This window comes from Gymnogyps californianus, chromosome Z, assembly GCF_018139145.2.
Source record: "Gymnogyps californianus isolate 813 chromosome Z, ASM1813914v2, whole genome shotgun sequence".
Lineage (NCBI taxonomy): Eukaryota > Metazoa > Chordata > Aves > Accipitriformes > Cathartidae > Gymnogyps > Gymnogyps californianus.
In genome coordinates, this window is record NC_059500.1 from 67,584,549 (window position 1) to 67,604,861 (window position 20,313).

General features: G+C 35.8%; 1 protein-coding gene across 1 annotated transcript in view; it reads left to right on the forward strand.

The window, feature by feature from the left end:
• Positions 1 to 20,313, forward strand: part of HCN1 (hyperpolarization activated cyclic nucleotide gated potassium channel 1) — a 202,643-nt gene that overhangs the window by 99,562 nt on the left and 82,768 nt on the right. The window contains exon 3 of the mRNA XM_050913365.1: positions 8,533 to 8,694. Within this exon, the coding sequence (XP_050769322.1) occupies positions 8,533 to 8,694 (162 nt within the window). The remainder of the gene's footprint in view (positions 1 to 8,532; positions 8,695 to 20,313) is intronic.

Sequence of the window (20,313 nt, forward strand, 5' to 3'; positions counted from 1 at the left end):
AAACATTTTAGGGCTTTTTAAAATGAAGGTATCACATGCTATTAAAAGAAAGCGTTGTGAATCAATTTGGTCTCAGAACTTTTATTCTGCAGGAAATTTAACATAACGACTTTCGTTTTCAATTCCTTGCCCATTATTTCCATGTTTGGAAGATTAACCTCAACAGCTTCAGTAAGACACCAACTTAAATTCCCCAGGAGAAATATTCCTCATTATTTCAGTTGTTTGCTATTAGATCATTATGTTGCTGTATTGTAATGAGGACAATTAGTTTGAAGCTCAGATAAGTGGCAGTGTGACTTTGGGGCTAGGCGTCATGTAAAAAGAATTGGTGATTTAATAACGTTAATGAACCATCGCCTTAAATCTCAAACTGATTCTTTTGGGTTTTTGTGATGATGTAAGAGAAAACTTTCTTTTCCTTTTATTCACACACTCATTTGCTTCCCAGGCCTGGTTCTGGCTGAGACAAGAGAAGCCCCTTGAAGTATTTGCAGCCTGTCATGACATACAGATCTAGTGAAAAGAAAAAACACTGAGAGAATTGTTTTATAGAAACAATACTTTCAGATACAATTTTTGTAAACATGCAAACTTTCAAGTTTCAGTGTACATCCAATCTTCTGGTGCTTCTCCTACTATCAGAAAGTATCTGATTTAATTTCATATTCACAGAGTTTGGAAGTTAAAACATGACTACCTTAAAAAAAAAAAAAATGACGTTTAGGAAAATACTGAGGTTGAAAGGGGTTAGTTACAAGTGTCCTGTTTGTACAATGTTGACTGATTGTAAAAATACATTGTTCCGGGATCTGCTGTTACTTTCAATGTATTTATAAATACTTCCTGCAGCGTATCCACTTTGTGTTTATTCATTTTTATTGAATTTCACTGTTGGATCTCGGAGTCTGGGTGTCCAGATTGTGTCCCGCCAGTTTCGATGGCAGGTGCAGCCAGGGCACTGCCCTGTTCCTCTCTTTCAAATACATGGCTCAGAGGAAAAGACCTAGTGTGCCAGGGGTAGAGTGTGATTATCTCCAAAGTTATGCTTTAAAAATGGAAATCAAAGGGGTTCAGGGTTTGTGAGACTTGAGTGATCAATAATGTTATAAAACAATTCTATCAGACATGGCACTTTTTGTGAAGACTTTGGTACTTCCTAAGGTTCTCCCTAAATTGTCTCAGCATTTTTGACACTTTTTATGGTAGATTTCTTTATAAATATATGTTTGGTATTTATTGTTTTATTTCACATTCATTAAGGATGAAAACTGCTTGTGTAAGTATATTAAAACTGGGGAAATTAGGCTTCAGAAGCTGATACTAATTCCTAAAAATGCAGTCAGGTTTCTGACTTTATGCCCTTAAATTTGAAACATTGTAGGCAGTGATATTTTTTAGGTTTCATGTTGCTCGCTCTGCTGCCCTTTTCAGCGCTGTGGGAGTCCCTGCCTTGGCCTTTCTGTGGGAAGATGAGTGATGGTGAATAACTTACTTCTTTTCTCTTGCTGCTGGCAGAGTACATGTGCACATTAATATGAGAAACAGTTCCTCTTGCTCAGCTAGTAAGAAAAATCACAAATAATATTTCAGGCCATTTAGAGACTGGCTGTGTCTTCAAGCTGCCTTCTTTGTAAGATGTAAATAATTATAAAAGATAATAAATGAAATGTTCCTTCTAGCTCAGCTCCACTCACAGAGGTCTCCAGCTTGAGTTCAGTGATGCTGTCACTTGGGATACGTGGCCCATCAAGAAGCGTGAGCTGAAGGTCAGGCAATGCTGATGCTTGAAATAATGCTGAAGTGGGAATGGAGCTTCAAGCTGACAAAACTCTCAATCTCTGTGCTCATGTACAGTTCAAGTATTTTTTGCCATATGGTCACTCTCAGTTTGGCACTATGACTTAAGGAGAAGAGCTTCAGCTAAATTTTGTCACAGAGGCAGGCTGTTGGTATTGCATGTTTGTGTCTTTCTGGCAGCTGTGAACTGTTTTTTGTTTGTTTTTACTTTGCTTCAGTTGATGAAGATAAAAGCTTAGTCTAATAAGGTACTTTCTGTCATCAATATAAGTGATGAATGAGACCTCCACCTCTGTAAAACCACAGTGAAAATTAGCACTGTATTTTTTATTTCAGGATCCTGAGATTTGTCATTCTTGGCTTGTTTTCTTCATCATAGAACTAAAGTGACTGCTCCTCTCTATTTAGGTGTCAAGACAGGTCACACACATTAATCAAAACAGGATAATAAAACCACAGGTTTTGGCAGTGAAGTCATGCCCTCTGAGACGTAATATATTAGTATGGCATTGGCCAATTTAGAGGAGAAAATATATATTGCAGAATTTATATATAGTAAATAAATTTTGCTTCCTGGTTATATGTGACCTTTCCAAGGCTTGCCTAAATCTTCCTTCAGCAAAGTAGTTTTATTAATGCTTTCAGGTTTAACCTGGATGGTAGCGCACTGTCACATTTTATGTTGTTGTGCTGTTCTTTTTGCTCCACAGAAGCTGGCTTCCATTTGTACATGCCTTGAAGTGGAATAAATGGGACTTCTAATATAAAAATTAATGTCAGATTGACTCCATCTAGAAAATAACAATTTTTAAAGGTCACATAAAATAGGCCATTCTCAGCTCCTTTTTCCGAATGTGTTTGATTAAAAATAGTTTGTTCTGTTTATTAAATCACTGGTGTTTTCCCTTCAGGGTCAACTAAAGCAGAAGCAGATCTTTGCATTTGTCATCATCTTAAGGTCACAAATACAACTAGATTAAATAGTGCTATATACCTTTCCCCACTACTGAATTATCAATGATGAATAATTTATCATAAAATTAAGCACACACATCAGGAGTCAGTTGAGTGTAAAATGTTACCCTGAAGGCATAGCTGCGCATTTCAATCAATGCGCGTTAACATCTGGTTGTGCAGGTGTATTTCCAGTGTAGAGTGTAGTAACCTGCAACTCCCAAAGAAATTGGCTTTGGTAGGAGTTGGATCAGACCCATAATATCTCAAATGATATTTACAAAGAATGTCTTTTGAAATTGATTTGTAGGATATGAAATGGCTAAACAAAAAGCCGTGATTGCCTTTCATTGTTTCAAGTAGATTAGAGATGGATGCTCAAAAAGAGGCATTGTGCTCTCTTCCTCCTTTTATATTATTTTATTTCCTGAGGAGTTTTGTTACAACCACTATCTTAAAAGTGAACATTTAGCTCAGGTAGGAAAATTTGGATCCTATGGTTTATAATCTCTGTCTCATTGGTGCTCTGAGGGATAAACCTAATAATTCTGGACTGACCCAGAGATTGAACCAAAAACCTCTTGTCATTTTTATAGCTGTTATTTTACCCTGCAGTCTAGTCTGAAGTTCCAGTGTTGCCCTTGGTATGGCTTTCAGCTTGCTTTCCAGAGCCTCCATGCACGTGTGCAGCTCTTTCTGTCTCCCCACTGTGTCTATTTCATATTCCAGACTCCACACAGCTCACTTAGGATGAGTGTCATTTTGTATTGCCTGAGGCATGATGCAAATCCTAATTTGAAGATTAAACCCAAGCTAGTTTTGTGATACTGAGCACCTTTAGTACTTCTGAGGGGTGGAAGAGAAGAGGTGTCTGGATGAACTCAGTGATGTGAGATTTGAATAAATTTTCTAGGAAGTCCTAAGACTTACTTTTCCTTTTTTTTTTTTTTTTTTTTTTTTAAATCAGGATAAAATTCTGATAATTCATATAAATCCGTTTTTATATAAACTGAACCTAAAAATCAAACTGAACTAAAAGTCACAACTGAACAAATATTACATGCCACTTACTTACCAGAAGGCAGAAGAGGTGACCTATGCATTCCACGACAGCAGTTTCACAGATTTTGTGTTCGTTTAGTTAAACTATTATGTGCACTATTAACTTAATATGACAGCCCTCAAATACTATTAAGCAAGTGGGTTGGTAAGACTGGAACAGTTGTTCTGTCTCAGGCTCAGAAATCAGAGTTAGCAGGACCAATTTAAAGTATACACTCCATTATAAATGTATGGAAGGAATAGTCTGCTTCCTGCTTCACATGTGGGAATAAAAAAAGTCATTAATAAAGTGTGAGTGAAAACTGAGATAAAACATGTGAACTCTGACTTCTTCAGCAACTTCTTATTCTCTGTGAGCAATATTTTGCCAAAATACTAGAAGCTGTTAATCTGTGGTTACATTTCAGCCATTGTCAGGGGCATTGTCAGCTTTTTAGGCAAAAATTTAAGGTTTCCAGGGTATTGAGAAAAGGTTATGAAAATAATATAGAAAGAAATTATGAGTTCTCAGAAGTGAGTTCATAAACTAAATTTGCTATTAAACATAACTTTGAAATATATGGAAACTATGAAAAATGACAGTATTATAGGCAAACCCACCCAAACAAAGATGATAATAATAAAAAGTATCATGCGTAATTGAAATGAAAGTGAGTAGTAAGCAAATAGGAGAGATATCTATTAAATCTTTCCTCTTACATGAAATAATAATGTGGAAAGAGTTAGTTCTCAAGGGAATTTTAATTTTTTCTCAGTTGCAGTTAGCTCATGTCACTCTAGTAATTTTTTTGAAATGTGTTGTCCAAAATTTGCACCTCTTGCTGGTTCAGCTGAATATTTAGGTATGAAATTAGAAGTCTAAATAAAGTGGCCAGATTTTCAAATGTGTTTTACAGCTACAATTCCTGCTTATTTGCATGGCATTTGTGGATGGTAAGTGTTTAATGATAACCAGGCTATTTGTATTTAACTACCTGAGTAACGTGTTTAGGAGCCTAACTTTAGTTGCGTGCGAGTGTTTTAATTATTTTTGTTATAAATATTATCTTGATAAGACATCCATTCACACAGAGAGATTTGACCACACATCTGTACTGCAAAATCAAGGTAAATCTATTTGTGGTCTTCCTATATTTCTTCCCATCCCACTGGAGGACTGGCTGACGGGCAAGCCACCATCTGCTGAAATGAGTGGCATTAGCTTTCTGTCCTCCAGTTCCTCTCTTAACAAACTACACTTCACATGTCTCCTGGAGTTTAATGAGGTTTAGTTCATTAATACAGGACCTGTACTTTGTGATTACAAAAAAAAAAAAAAAGCTATAAAAATATGACTTCTCTTACTGCTCTTGTTTCAATGTATCACAATCAGTTCCTGAATGGAAGAACATAAAATATTAAACATGCAATATATGACTTCAGTCCACAGGGTAGTTTGGCTATTAGTTTTAAAAAAACAACAGCCTCCTCTTCCAAATGTGAACATGTCAATACAGTACCATGAACAAATATTGTTGTTCACTTACAATTGTATGCTTTGAGTATTTAAATGTTTTTTTCCAATCAAGCACACATTTCCATGATAAGTTCCTTTTAGGAGAAAAAACTTCAGCTTTTATTTGCTGGAGAGTGAATATGCAGAGGTGTTTAAAAAGTTTTTTCACCATTTGCTTAAGATTTTTCTTATGAAGTTATTTTCTTTAATACAGAGTTATCACAGTTATTAGAATAGGCTACACAAATATTAGACTACATAAGCGAAAGATGAGCGATGGAAGCATAGTATGATTGAAAAGCTGATACAATGTTACCATGTTAAGCAATCCAGATAAAATGCAGAATATGTTCATGCATTTTTAATAATACTGACCCTGAATGCTAAGCTGCACAGGAGCTATTTCTGGAGTGAAAGGTTTCAGAAATGATGGAAGGTTGCAGTGTCGTATAAAGACAGTTACAGTCATTTCCTTTGCTGGATTTGGTTTCACATAAAATTTTCAACGTTATTGTTCTTGTTGTACGTGACCATTTCTGCAGAGGCACACTACTAATGAAGAGGCTTTGAAGAAAAACAATAGTTACACAGTCATACCACTGTGTCAAGATAGAATAGTCCTTGCAGAGCCCAAACCCAATGGCAGACCTCTTTGGTTCAGCAAGGCCTTCTAGTTTGAATTCACTGCTCCAGCTGTTTAGTTTGAACTTTACTCTCCCTTTGTAATATCTCTTTCTGTGTCCTGGTTCTACTGGCTCCTTTGGGAAGCCTTACTGAGCTGTCACACAGTCTCATGGAGTCTCAAAGAGCCATAGAATTATCATTTTTATGCAGCTATGATCACAGGATACATGCATAATCTGTCATGGTGCCTAAGCCCATAGTTGCAGAGGCAGGTAAGGATTCAGGAGGCTTGGGTATATGCAAGTGCTGTTTTTTGGACTCTGGAGAGTTTTGGAGAACCAGATCTTCTCCTGTTTACCACAAACACCTAGGTGCATGTTTTCAGAAAAGTTCTAAGTGTAGAAATGAAGATATTTGTGCTCAGTTTGGCTCTGATTGTCATATTTGTGACCCATTTTTTAAAAAAACACGAGTATCCAATACAGTGGATTATTCTGAAAATCGTGTCTCTTTCTTACAGTAAAGCCTAATGGGAAGCTTGAGGCAGTATGAAAACAGTGTGGGTGGGAACTTTGATTTTTGTCCAGCCATAGTGTAGAGGTGTGATAACTTGCTTTTCTGGAGCAATAGAAAATTCCTGGGGAAGTTGTGATCTCTGTGTAAAATATGTATTGTTTCTGTCTGATGTTTTGCACTTTTTCAGACAAATATTCTAGGGGAAATCCTGCTTTCTCTGACAAAACTTCTGCAACTTTTCACGTAATCAGGGATTCGTCTTCACTTTGCAGTTGTAGTGTAATAACCATGTGGATAAAGTGTAACCTGAATGAGTGTTAGTATTCCAAAACAGTAGTAATCCTTGCTATTTTTTCCAGTTCTTTAAAATAAAATTATGTCACTTCACACATCTATTCTCTCAGTTCATATCATGCTGCTGAAACTGTAGCTATTGAAATAGCTGTAATGTAAACACATTTCTTAACAAGACAAATGTGTAATGGTGACACTTTTCTGTTTATTTCCATTTACAGTATCTCCTAAATATTGGTGTCATCTCAATTTTGACAGGAGCTAGATGATATTTGGATAAGACATGACATTTTGAATAAAGTGACAAGCATCTGTTTCCAATGTCTATGAAACTGGGATTTGGAATATATTCTCTTAAAATGCCCTAGATTGAAAAAATGTTTTGCACATAAAATTAATGTCTGAGGTATGTTTCTACTATGCAGGTTTTGCATTTTGGGACTCAAAATGTACACCATCATTTTCAAACAAGGACAAACTCCTACTAACAGAAAGCGATGTTGAAAGGCACCATAACGCGCTCTTCATATTTGCACTTGCACTCATTTACAGTGTGGGTACTTAATCTCTGCTTTTAGTTTAGATATGTAAAAGTTAGGATACAAACAGTCCCTCTTTTATATGTGAATTACAAATGCAAAATGTCATGTGCCAATATGCCTGTATACCTCTAGCAATCTGATGTTTTCAGCACTAAAGCCTCTGATTTCTATGTCTATCTGTACAACTACATAATATTTTCTACTTAAAATTCCATGAAATACCAACTGGACATTCTTCATCTTCTAAATGGAAGTCCTGCATAGTGATAATTATGCTTATTATAATGTAACATATTTATCTCGAGTTGACTGAATTGTGTAATAAGTAAAGAATATGCCTGTATTTGTAGTTTGGAGGTGCTTTAAAACCAATATAGCAGAAAAGTACTAAATACAGTGTTTTTCTCCATACTGTTTGGCAGCTGACTGCTACTGTTCATGCTAATTCTGTCCAGCAAATTTGCCCATGACAAACCTGAAAATGTCTATGTTGTTTTTAAGAGTATGTGTGATTTGCTGTAAGACACTTTTCAGATGCAAACATTTTTTGTCTAAGAACGGAGGAATATATTGAAATCCAAATTATTATATTAGTTTGATATAAACTTATCTACTGCAGATGTAGTAGCCACAGGATTCTCAGTATTTTAGGAAAAGTGCTAATGATTAAGAGCGATGAACTACCTTTTTGTCGTTTTGTTTGGTGAACTAGTATGTGCAAATTGGATTAATAGTATAGAAATAGAAGTCCAAAACCATGTAAAACTACTTATATTGTTTCTTCACTCAGATTTTGGTGCTTTTAAGAAGGTAAGAAATGCGAAGGTGAATCTTTTCTGAATGGGTCATTAAATTTGTATCTCCCACAACTTTGTGAGTATTTAGACACCAAGTTCACAGACAAGTAACGGTCTCATGACCTTTACCAAGCTTTTTTAATTTGTGAGACTTGCTTCAATTGAAAGGAGTTGTAGGCTGTAAGAAAACACTTTAGTTGGTGACTTCTTATGCAAAATATGCCTTTTTCAGCAGCTTATATAACACTGGTGTGCAGCCAAGAGTCAGATGTGTCAGCACAGCTCTCTGCGCAAATTAATGTGCCCAAATTAATGGTCCTTGCTGAGAAATCTCAGCATTTTCAGAAGTTCAGGATCATACTTCTTTGCCTTTAACCTGCCCGATGAGATTAAATGATTTGCATTTCTGATTTGCATCACGTGCATCACATGTAATTTTTGCCCACAGATTTTCCACATGACGTATGATCTGGCCAGTGCTGTGGTGAGAATCTTTAATCTAATTGGAATGATGCTGCTGCTGTGCCACTGGGATGGTTGTCTGCAGTTTTTAGTACCATTACTGCAGGATTTCCCACCAGATTGCTGGGTGTCCCTAAACGGTATGGTTGTAAGTATTGTTCATTTTTCATTGTGCTTTCTAAACATTATTTTTCTAAACAGTTAGCTTCAGACTTAAGTGTAATAATACATACCTAGTAATAAACTGCCCTGTAATTTATTCAAGGTTATTTTTATGTTTTGTTGGCTGGTTTGTTAATGAACTGAAGTTTGTTTTGTAGCCCTCATCACTGATAAAATGATATTGACTCATTGTCAGTAAATGAGCCAGCAAATACTTTCAGTTTCAAGGTCATTTTAATTTATTAACCCTCATTCCCTCAAAAAAGCCAGCAAAAGAAATTTTGAAATACTCAGTTCTCCAGTGCTTTCAATTTAGGCTGTAGTTTCAGAATGCTTCTGAAAGTATATTATTGGTGTTTGTTTCATTTAATGTTGTCCTTAGTTTGCTTTGTAAATAACTTCTAGGTCATCTCATGATCCCTTTACCAAGTTGTTCCCAACTTAACAGTCAACATGAGTTTTTTCTAAGTAAAATAAGAGAAATAGATTTACTTCTATGATACTTTTGTGTGTGTGAACATACTGTTCAAGGATGGAATGTGGCTGTGCCTTATTTGTAAGGAAGGGTAATGATGTTCTGCTTGCTTGACATATGCCTTAATGATCAATGGCTGTGAAAAATTAAGTAGTTTTTATCAAGTCAGATAATGAGGTAATACATAGAACATTTTCATAGGAAATACACTGAAAAAGTTGTTGAAATGTGCCTATACCAAAAAGAGAAGGCCCCAAGTAACTCTCTCATTGGCCATCTGAAAACATGTGTCTCTCCAGTTTTTACAATTTTAGAAACCATAGAACAGCACCTTTACTGTAGATGGGCATCTTGCTCAGTCCCACGTATTTCTATTGTAGAAACATAACAGTACTTGTTCCTTTAGGAACGTGATACTGCACATTACTGTGGGAGCTCGTTGACTAAGATTGTCAGTCATACAGACAAGTATTTGCAGTCATCAAGCAACATCTTTAATGATAAGCAGCATGTTTGCTGACACCTCATTGTGCAGCTTTCCTAAAAAAATTGGTGACATATCTTCAAAAATGGTATTGCTGAAATAAAAGTAGGTCACCAGGATGCTGACTGGCACATCTTTGCATTCTGCTGCATTGTGGGTTCTGCTTTGTAACATCTTCCATTCACATTTACAAAGGGTACATTTTCTACCAGCTTGTTAACAATCTGAATGAAAACCATGCTAGCAAGTGAAAGGAAGCCTTGGATTACACTTAATTGAAGTATTTAACTTACAAAGAACACTGAGATATTAAATTCTTCCATAAGAAGAGCTACATTTAATCTACGACGGCTGTGGACACTGTGCACATGCTCAGAGAGACCCTTCTTTCTGCCTGCCCACACTCAGGGTTTTTTTATGGAAACAATACTCTCTCCTTAGTGGCCACATACTCTTGGAAAGATCCTTTTTGAAAGTCACACCTTTTTTTTTTTTTCTGGCAACTGAATCTTTTGCTATTGAATGAACATTGTGGGGAGATGGGAAAATTGAGCAAGAGTATGTTCACAGCATAGGCAGTCTTTTAGACTTATGGCAAGAGAAAGAGTTGTGGACTGCCAGCCTGGAATCAGGAGCATATCTAAGGCCACTCTTGGGGAAAACAACTAGACCTTTCTTCTGACCCCGTCATGATGTTACGAAGCATTTCCTGATTGCTTTCCAGGCTCTGGAAGTGAATTCCTTAGCACTGAATACAGACAGAGAAACTGTCATGGAATATCAGTCCACTGAAATGATAGAACAGAAGGATGATGATAATGATGGTGATGATGGTTATATGCTTTGCTGGTGTATTCAGAGTCTAACTGACTGCTGACTTTGGAATTTGGAAGAGCTTCACGTTCCTGATACTACAAGAGCTTTGGGATGAAGAGTACCTTACTCCCCTGGTATACTGTAGCATAAAACAATTTAATCTACTCTGAATTTTAAAAATTTTGTTACTGAAATGACTGCACCTAATACTGGGGTTTGGTCTCAAATGCTGTTGAGACAGAACGTCACATAAGAATCTCATCATTTCTTCTGCCCTTAAGTTCTTTGTCTGTGAACTGGTAGCGATGGCCACAGCAAAAGTCCAATATTGTCAGGAAGAGGAGATCTTTCCCTAGCCCCAGCTGATGCACTTTTCTGTCAAAGTACTCCCTTCTACTCAGATTTTAGTCAGAGATTTTAGTAGATTAGTAGGTAAAGATAACTCCTTGCACATACATATGTTTGGAGTTCTCAAATTTCTGAGTCAAATAATTCTGAAATACAACTGCTTTAAGAAACGTAAAATTGCCCCTCTCTGAATTTCAGTCTTTCTTTGAGTAGGGGAGGGTTTGTGTGAGCATTTCCTGGGTTTCAGACTGTGGTTCCAATGTACATTCCTCAAAAAGACATTGTTACAAGGGCTAACCTCAGGCTAATACACCAATTTTGCTTTGAAGTAAAATTTTAACACTTATTCATTGTGATCGTTGGCTTGAAGACTTATTCAAGCCAATGTGTGCTCAGCCAGAAAAAGCTAGTTTTCCAATATGCAAGTCAGTTGCAAGCCAGAGCATTTGCAGATAAGCTGGTGCTAAAGGAAGTAAGGATACCATGAGGATGACATCCTGTCTCGTCGATTGACACAGCCCAGCGTACTCTTCCAGCCCATAGTTCCCTTCTGTCTTGCACATTAGTTGCTTCAGGCTGCAGAGTGCAAGAACTTCTTCTTAAAAGCCTTCTCCTGAAAGCTGTTTCTTCTGTACAAGCTGATACGTGAAAGTATTCAAATTCCACAGGCATGCGCATGGTTTTACTTTATAAGTACTGTTAAGAAAAATGACATAGGTTAAATTTAATGTCACAAAGGAATAGGATAATGACACCAAGCTGCATTTTGCTTACTGCCTCTCTGAATAATGCGACTGAATGCAATTAAAGCAAAACAAAGATTTTCGTCTTTGAAAGGATGGTAAAAATGTCGTAGTGGATCATGAAGTAGACTATGAAATGAAATGGAAAGCCTTCTCTGTAAAAGGGAATAAGATCACCGCTGGTTAATACTGCGCCAACCTACAGCCTAAGTAGTTCAACAAAAATGTTCAGATCACATTAGGATATTATCTTCAATAATAATAATAATGAACCCATATTGTATCTGTACTCTCAGATTGGCCTTCTTGGGCCGTTCCTGACAATGACCTTCATGTTGGTATGAAATGAAAGCCAGAGCTGGCATCTTCCTTTAATTTTTCTAAATGTGATCCTACTTGCCCTCTTCTATATCTTTACTGCCATTTGATTGCACTGACTTTATTAAAGCTGAGTTACTATTGACAGGCAAGATCTTGTGCTCTTTCAGAATATCAATGCACTTCTCTTTAAAATTAAGGAAACCAGTAAATACAATATAAAAGTAAGCAGCAGCTGTTTTTTTCCACTCACTTTAAGTCATGTTCCAACCAATCCATTACAGACAAAATAACAATTACTTCTGTGAGGGTATATGGCTCTCTGATGCTGTTACTAGTTTTTTTTTAACACTAGGATTGTGAGTTTCTTTCCTAAAAAAGGTCTTTTCTGAAGAAGTTTCACAGACTTTCCTAATGATGCTGCCTAATTTCTCCTTGGCTCAGAAACCCTATTATCCGCAGCTCCTTGTGTGATTTATCCTCAGCTTTCTGATCTGCATTGCTTCAGTCTAGTGTACTTCCATAATGACTCACAGACCAAACATCTTTATCATACCTTAGAGTCTGAGCTAACAGTTCTTCAGAAAATTGAGAGTAAAACTTGCAGCTGAAACCAGGGGAGGCACAAGAACAGAAAAGCACAGTGATCCTCTCCTATAGTCAGCCTGTGCAAACCAAGATTCTGCATTTTGCATTTGGTTTCAGCTGCAGTGAATTACAAAAACACAGTGTGTAAGTCCCAACTGATGAACAGTTATAGCCAGGTCTTATATGGGACAGAGTTTCTAGGCAAGTAGAGATGACAGATGACATTTTTGCCACTGATGCCATGTGGCCATCTAAGCATGACTGCCTGCAATAAAGCATCCCTTGCAGTAGATGATTAGTTTTTGTTGTATTAGAAGTTTGCTCTGGCTTTTCAAATCACCTATGGCAAAGACCTTGGTGAGATAAAGATCTAGCAGAGAAGTATATAATTTAACTTGAAGGGTGAGTTTTTTAAAAGCCGAAAGGGATTGTAAAGCTTTTGGAAAGGGCTTGCTTTGCTGGCATTTCTCATGGCAGTCAGCCGATGTTTGCTCAGCAAGAACCCTTCAGGTACTCTGGTTTCTTTGTTTTGGCTTTTCCTTACTGTCCTTGCAGTTGGATTGTTTGCAACTCTTGGGGGTTTTTAGGGTTTGGATTTGGTGAAGTGGGATTTTGCATTGTATTAACTCCCCTTTGTGTCATATCATTTCCTCAGGGGGAAAGGAATTCAGACGTTAGACTTCAGATCTTCATCTCTGACAGTATCAGCATTGCTAGGAAAAGAATTTGGGAATTTCTGCTGTTAAGTCTGAAAGTCCCTCTATAAAATGAATTACTTAAATGAATACTTGATAGGGAAAGTCAGACATACAGCAGATGGTGAGGATTTGTAATGCTCTAAGAACTATGCTAACATATATATAATATGCACAAAAACTATTTAGTAATAACACACAGAACTTTAATTTTAATTCTCAACATTTCTTAGTAATGAACACCATTTTCAGTTACACAATCACATGTTTTTTTCAATAAGATCTCTGCTTTACTCAATGGAGCTCAAGGAATGCATTATAGTATTTGATGTGTTATTCAGCATTGTTTTTTCTCCTTTTTGATAATGCATTGGTTTAGCACCTTCTTCCCTATAGTTGGCCATTAGGGCAGCTAATTTTCTCATGAGATTTTTCTGCATTTGATCATTATGTGATAATCATCATTTAGAGCTTCACAAATGTTTTTGAGTACCTTTTTATTATATGGCAAGATATTGTAGAGCCATGTTTAAAGCATTCGATTCCTCTGACTTCATTTGCAGTGCTGAGCAATAAATGCTTATGTAAATCAAATCCCACAATCTTAACTTGGGTGCTTAGAAAATATGGAACATAGGGGAGTCATCTGATTACTAGAGGCACTGAGGATCTAATGAGGTATAGTACTACTCTAACATATTTTATGCTCATATATTTATATTTATGTATGTCTACTTAGTTATAGCAATGCTTCTAGGTACAGATAAAAGATTGGTATTACCTATCAGACATGGACTCTGATCAAAATAAGGGGAATTGCCCAGCTCTATTTACAACACAATTTGGAAATGTGGTAATACCAATGACGACAATATGTAACTGACATTCTTAGGACTAAGGTACCCATATTTTGGGAATCTACAGCAAATACTAATATCCCTTCTAGTATGTGCAGCTGATCAGAATTCAGTTACTGCTCTCTCTTTCACACAGCACTGACCTGGTCACTGAGGACAGTCCATTTCCCCCTGCATCATGATGATGAAGTAATGACCTGTTTCAGTGGGTTGGGATCAAATGTTAGGCCTAAAAATATATTAGCTCAGGAGTCTATATTAGTTCATGTGATTTAACACTATAAGAAACTGCAGAGGAAAATTTTGTAGATGTGCACTGCTAAATGACAAGGTATGTTTAATGCAGACTGAGGACATATGTTAACTGCAATACCAAAGTTTCGTGCCAAGCTAGCTAGGACCAGGGAAATAGGGTAGCTGAGGACACTGTTGATTTAACTCAGTGTGTTGTGATCAATGAAGAGGAAAACAAATCAAGTTCTCATTTTTACAGCAATTGCTGAGGCTTTAGGAAGACCACAGAGGTTTTGGCTTATGCTTTTTTCTGTTCTCTGACAGGTTAGCAGGTCATCCGCTTTTGCAGGGCTAGAAAGGGAAGTAATAATAACTTTTCCTTCCTACCTTCTTGCCTTTGGTGTAATATTCTATATAATTTTGCTGATGTCTCCCGTACTTTTGGACTGTGTATTTTTGACAGTAGATTTCTGATGTGCTTACATAAAAACAGTTATTAGATTTCCTGTGCCTCATATTTATTGAAAATATTTCTTTATTTGTATTTTTTTCTGTGTATTGATTTCTGCCAAGAGGATACTGATTGCAAATAATAAGGAAGTTCCTGTGATCAAACCCAGCGTCTCTACAGTATACTTTAAAAGTTACTTCCATCATGTGTGCTGTTTCTTTTCCTAAAAATTGTATTCATTTGTTCTGTACTATTTTCTCACTGTTTCTTTTATGTTTTCTGTTTGAGATTGTATTATTTGTCTTTTTCAAGCCATGAAACACTGGTGCAGAGCAGTGTTTTTCTTCTTCTTTCTAAAAATCTGAAATATAGCAGAAACTGGTTTAGATTCTGTGAAAATCAGGCCTCACTGGTTCCCTAACCTAAAACAATGACAAATGCATTCATCTTCAGGACTTACTACCATTGATGGGTTCTCGGGTTATGATTTTGAGCTCATTGTGTTAATACCATGAGGTAATTGAGACATAATACCTTCAAAGTTGAAAAATAAAGGTGCAAAATCATTTACAGGGAGGTTTAAAACTTCCTAAAAGTTTAACATTAGTGAAAGTATTCACGTTATCCATGAGTATTTGGGTTACAACTGAGACAAAAGTGAAAATAGTCCTTCAAAGAAGGTATTCCCAGTTGTAATCCCACAACTCCACCAACTTTGGAAATTGTTTAGCATTATGAACTGAACTATTGTCATAAGCCCTGCTACCTTACTTTATTCTCACTAATATACTTTAAACTCAATGTTGTAGTATTGATATAATTATTTAATACTGATGGTGATAATTATTTCAGTAGATATTAGTGCTCAGTGCTACAGAGAAGGGATCTAAATTAGGACACTCGTGTTTGTAAGTGTTGATTCTATCACTGCGTTACTGATATGATAATAAGTGCTAAAGAGGATGACTTCTGTAATGAATTAGTTGGCTGCCTTGCATACTTCTGTTTCTTTCAGATAGAAAACTGTTCTTCCTTATATGGGGTAAGAATAATGAAACAGTTAGAGGAAGCATGCAAAACTAAATTGATGTACCTTATAGATACTTATTTCCACACTTTTTCTTCGTTATCGTAAGAGCTAGTAGGAAATTATGAAGATGTGGATGCAAGGAGTGACTTGCCCATTTATCATCAAAATTTAATTTCCATGTTTCCCCCTCAAGAATCAACCCAACTCATAAATGCTTATACTGCAGTATATTGTGAAGGGATTTCTGGTAACTGTAAATTACAAAATATTTTATGTGACCCTTAAACTTGAAAAAATACAAGAAACTGCACATAATATGGTTAAGTCTAATGTGTGTGATAGACATTCTAGGGAAAAATACCAGACATCATAAAGCATGCCTTAAGCCATTTCTTTAATACAAAATGTGAACTAAAGCAGAAACATCAGTTGGACCTGTCATATTTTAGAACCTTGTATCCCTCATTTGCCTTATAATGAATATTCAGGAGGAGTTATAAGCACCTCATGGCCAAATGCAGCTTCTCTGTTGTAGAAGAGAGTGTCTGCTTTGTTCTGGGGGAACTGGATCAGTCTGCTTTGCTCTGTCGCTATAAATTTAACAGTGAGTGTTTATCTGCATGTGGTGGTATTCCAGGTTGAACTGGCATATCAATGTAGAACAATTATTCTGAAGTAGCTCTCCATGGGTGGTCTTTTCTCCTGTGATTGGAATATCCAAAAACTGAACCCTTGGAATATTTGTGCCAGAGCAGGTTTCCCAGAATAAATCCAGATGTAGATACATTCAGATGAATACCATTCATATACAGCTGTTCTTCAGCAAATCTTTCTCTTTTTCATTGCAAACTTGTATTAATATGCACAGTCTAATTCTTGATCTGTATTCTTTAAGACTGTATAAAGATAATTGGCTTTGCACAAGCTGCTTATTATTGCCAAGGGGTCATTATCAGCCATATCACAATCAGGTTTTCTCAAAAACACTGATTTTACTGCTTTTAACTGAGGGGTTTTGCCATATCAAATTTGAACTTTCTACACATGGCTATTCAGCACCTGACTCATCCTAATGTCTAAAGTACATCTGGAGAGAAGTCTCTATTGATATGCAATTAGACATAAAAATTGGCCACCTGTAATTGCGCGTTTAGAATGCTTACATTTCACGTTAGAAAAAATCAAAGCAAGATACTTTGTTCTGGGTCATATAATTCTGAACCGAGGCACTTTCATACATCAGACACTTGAGATATTTTTGTTTGCATTGACCTGTGTCCACCAGACCTACGTCAGTAGTTTACAGGATCTGTAATCTGGATTCCCAAAATCCCAGAGAGAGGCAAGAAGGTATCATACAAATGTTTTTAAATCTGGTTATTTCTGAACGTCTCCTTCCATGGAAATTTTAATATTTCATATTTTCACTTTAATTCAGAATGAAGCTAAAAGCTAAACAAGGAGAATTTCCTTTAGATTGGGAAGTCTTGATTTGCATCCAGTTCTGGTTACCAAAACATGAGAAAAGCAGGAAATATATGGCATCATTGTTTTCTTTCATTTGTTTTAATCTACTGATTTTCTTTAATCTCTGAACTGGTTTTGCTCATACTTATACCTATAAGCCAGGGATGTACACAACTCATTTGGATTTAGGCTGCATGTATTTTGCCTGTTTTAAAAGAGTAGGATAATTTTCTTTAACATTGCTCCCTTCCCTCCCCTTTCGTGCTCTTCCTCTTTTCTGCACATACACTCATTTGAGCAGCCTCACCCTGAAGTAATTCAAATAGAGGTATAAAACTTTCAGAAAATAATATAATTTAATAGAAATGATGAAAAGGATTTTCTATAGGAGAAATACAGTAATATTCCACAATTTTTATATTACCTGAAAAGTACAGCATCTTATTTAACATTATTATTCATGAGTAAATTTTGAAGAATATCTTCTAGATCTTCTGTGTACAGATGTCTATGTATTACTTGTATGAGCAAGCAGTGAGCACTTTTTATATCAATTACTTTAAACATTAAATGCATCTTAAATATATTTTGTTTTCTTTCTGCTATCTGGGTTTTTATGTCCATTTCATTTACTATTTAGAAGATACTATTTATAACATAAAGAAAAGAACAAAGCCCTGTGGTGAGAATTTCTCTGGTCTGTATAGCACTTTTAATGATTTGCAGTGGGGTTTTTTTCCCCATGTGGGAGGAATAGCAATCTTAGCATTAAAAAATTACTGAGTATCTATTTAAAGAAACTGCTATAAATCATTTACTAATCTATTTAATCTAACTGTAAAAATAAAACCAGTTTTCCCTAAATTTAAAAAAAACATTATTGACATTACCTTAGTATTTTTTTTCTCTTTGTTTTGAATGGCTGGAGTTTATTACAAAAGGTTCATGACAATCTCATACGAATAGGATTGGAGCAGATAGAGATGTACACCATCAGGTCTAGTTCCATAACACAATTTTACCTACATTTTGCATCACTGCTAATACAATGAGAGAGATGCTTTGAAACAATCTCTTTGAAAATCACCAGTTGGCATTTGAATGAAACAAGAAAGTAGTTCCCATATTCTTCACAGATGACTCATGTACCTTTTCCAGTCCATCTCATGTATCATTTTAGTCCATCCAAGATGCCTTAATCTGTAATAAAATAAGATAATGTAATTTGTCTTGAATTTCCATAAAATATTTTTGTCCTTCTCTGTATTTTTTATGCAAAAATACATTAGAGTGTAGTCACTGTATTTAATCTTTTATATTTGGAAGGGGATGAAATTAGCTTGCATTTGAGGGTAGCCTAGCACTTTGACAATAGTACATATAATCAAAAAGGGATTATCTATATTTATATAGATAGGGAGGGACTTACATGACTGTTTTTGAACAATTTTCTACTTAGAAGTGATATTTTCAAGCAGAGTCTACTCAGACTGCTAGCAGTTTTACAGAGAGTAATTGAGTAGTGGTCAGGAATAAAGGCATAGCACCAATCATTTGTCACTCTTTGCAATAATATGTAATATTCCTATGCTTATCTCTAATAGTACAAAACCTTTTAAATCTTTTAGATACAACTAGAAAAGTCATGCCAAATCTAAACTCAGTTAAATGTTGCTAAAACAATGTTGACAGAAGAATATTTGAGGGAGTTTTCTATTTATTTAGAATAACTTTTTCCAAATGTTCAGAAATAAAGTTTGTGGTGCATGATAAAAACCTTTGGTGGGAGCAAAATATAAATTTAACTCATATTTGTGTAAAGAGAAGATGCAAGAGCTCACCCTAGAAAGGTACAGTCAAGGGCAATGGGCAGGCATGCTACATTTCCAGTAGGTGAGGGAAGATCTGGCTCTGGAATTTTTGGACCTATGCAGATGTCTATAAGCTCTTGTAACCCATACCATTCACCTAAAGGTTGCCTGTCCCTTACCCTCATCTCTGTATATTAAACACAGATGCAATACAGAATATATAAAATGTGCCTTTACTTTTTCGTTACTCTCTAACACTGATTGTCATGGCTTTACTCTTGCAGCAAGACCTTCCTGCTGCTACATACTCTTTTGTGCCTAAATGGACTTACTCTAAAACTTACTCTAAAAGAAATGAGTTTATTTCGGAGCTATATGAATATGCAAGGATGAGGTTCCCTTAGGCTTTTGCAGTCAGTATCTTTACAAAGCAGCTGTTTATGGAAAGGATAACATACAAATTCTAACAGGAAGTGCATCCTGGAAATGCCACATGCCCTCAGAAATAACAGTATAACTGCACTGCTCCTAACTGAACGTGCTTTGCAGATCAATAAAATATATTAACTTTAAACCAGCTTAGTTCAATTGTGAAGGCAAAACTCACACACACACAAAATAATGTGGGGAGCAGAAAGAAGGAATGAGGCAGTTTAAATAGAAATATAACATCTGAAGCAGAAGTCTCCTTCTTTAAAAAAAGTATGAGCCAGTACACTCATCCATCTCAACATGATTTGAGGAAACATAAAGTTGGCATGTGTACAAATAAATAAAAGATGAAGGATTTCTAAGGTTTAACAAAGCTTGTTGGTTTTACTCTTTTGCTTTTAAAATCTTTCAGACTTGATATAAGAAAGTGCTCACTGCTTGATCATACAGATAATACATAGACATCTGTACACAGACTATCTAGAAGATATTCTTCAAAATTTACTCATGAATAATAATGTTAAAGACAGAAAAAATACCATTTAAATTATTAATTTACAATGGTGACACTGAATGCATAATCTGAATGAACAACTAAATACGTATAGTATCAATGAAAAACTCACCCAAATACAATATAACCCGTGTTTCTAATCAATAATGACTCTCAATTTTATTTTAAAAGATAGTAGAAAACCATGGCATTTTGCTGTTTTGAAGAATGAAAGCTGCTTCGATGTATGTCCTCTGATGAACTTCCTCCCATAGAGTGATTTTGTTCCTTTTCACAGGTTTGATTCTAAAGGTTGCATATGAAAAATACTTTAATATATTTTCTTTTTTTATCAAGAATTGT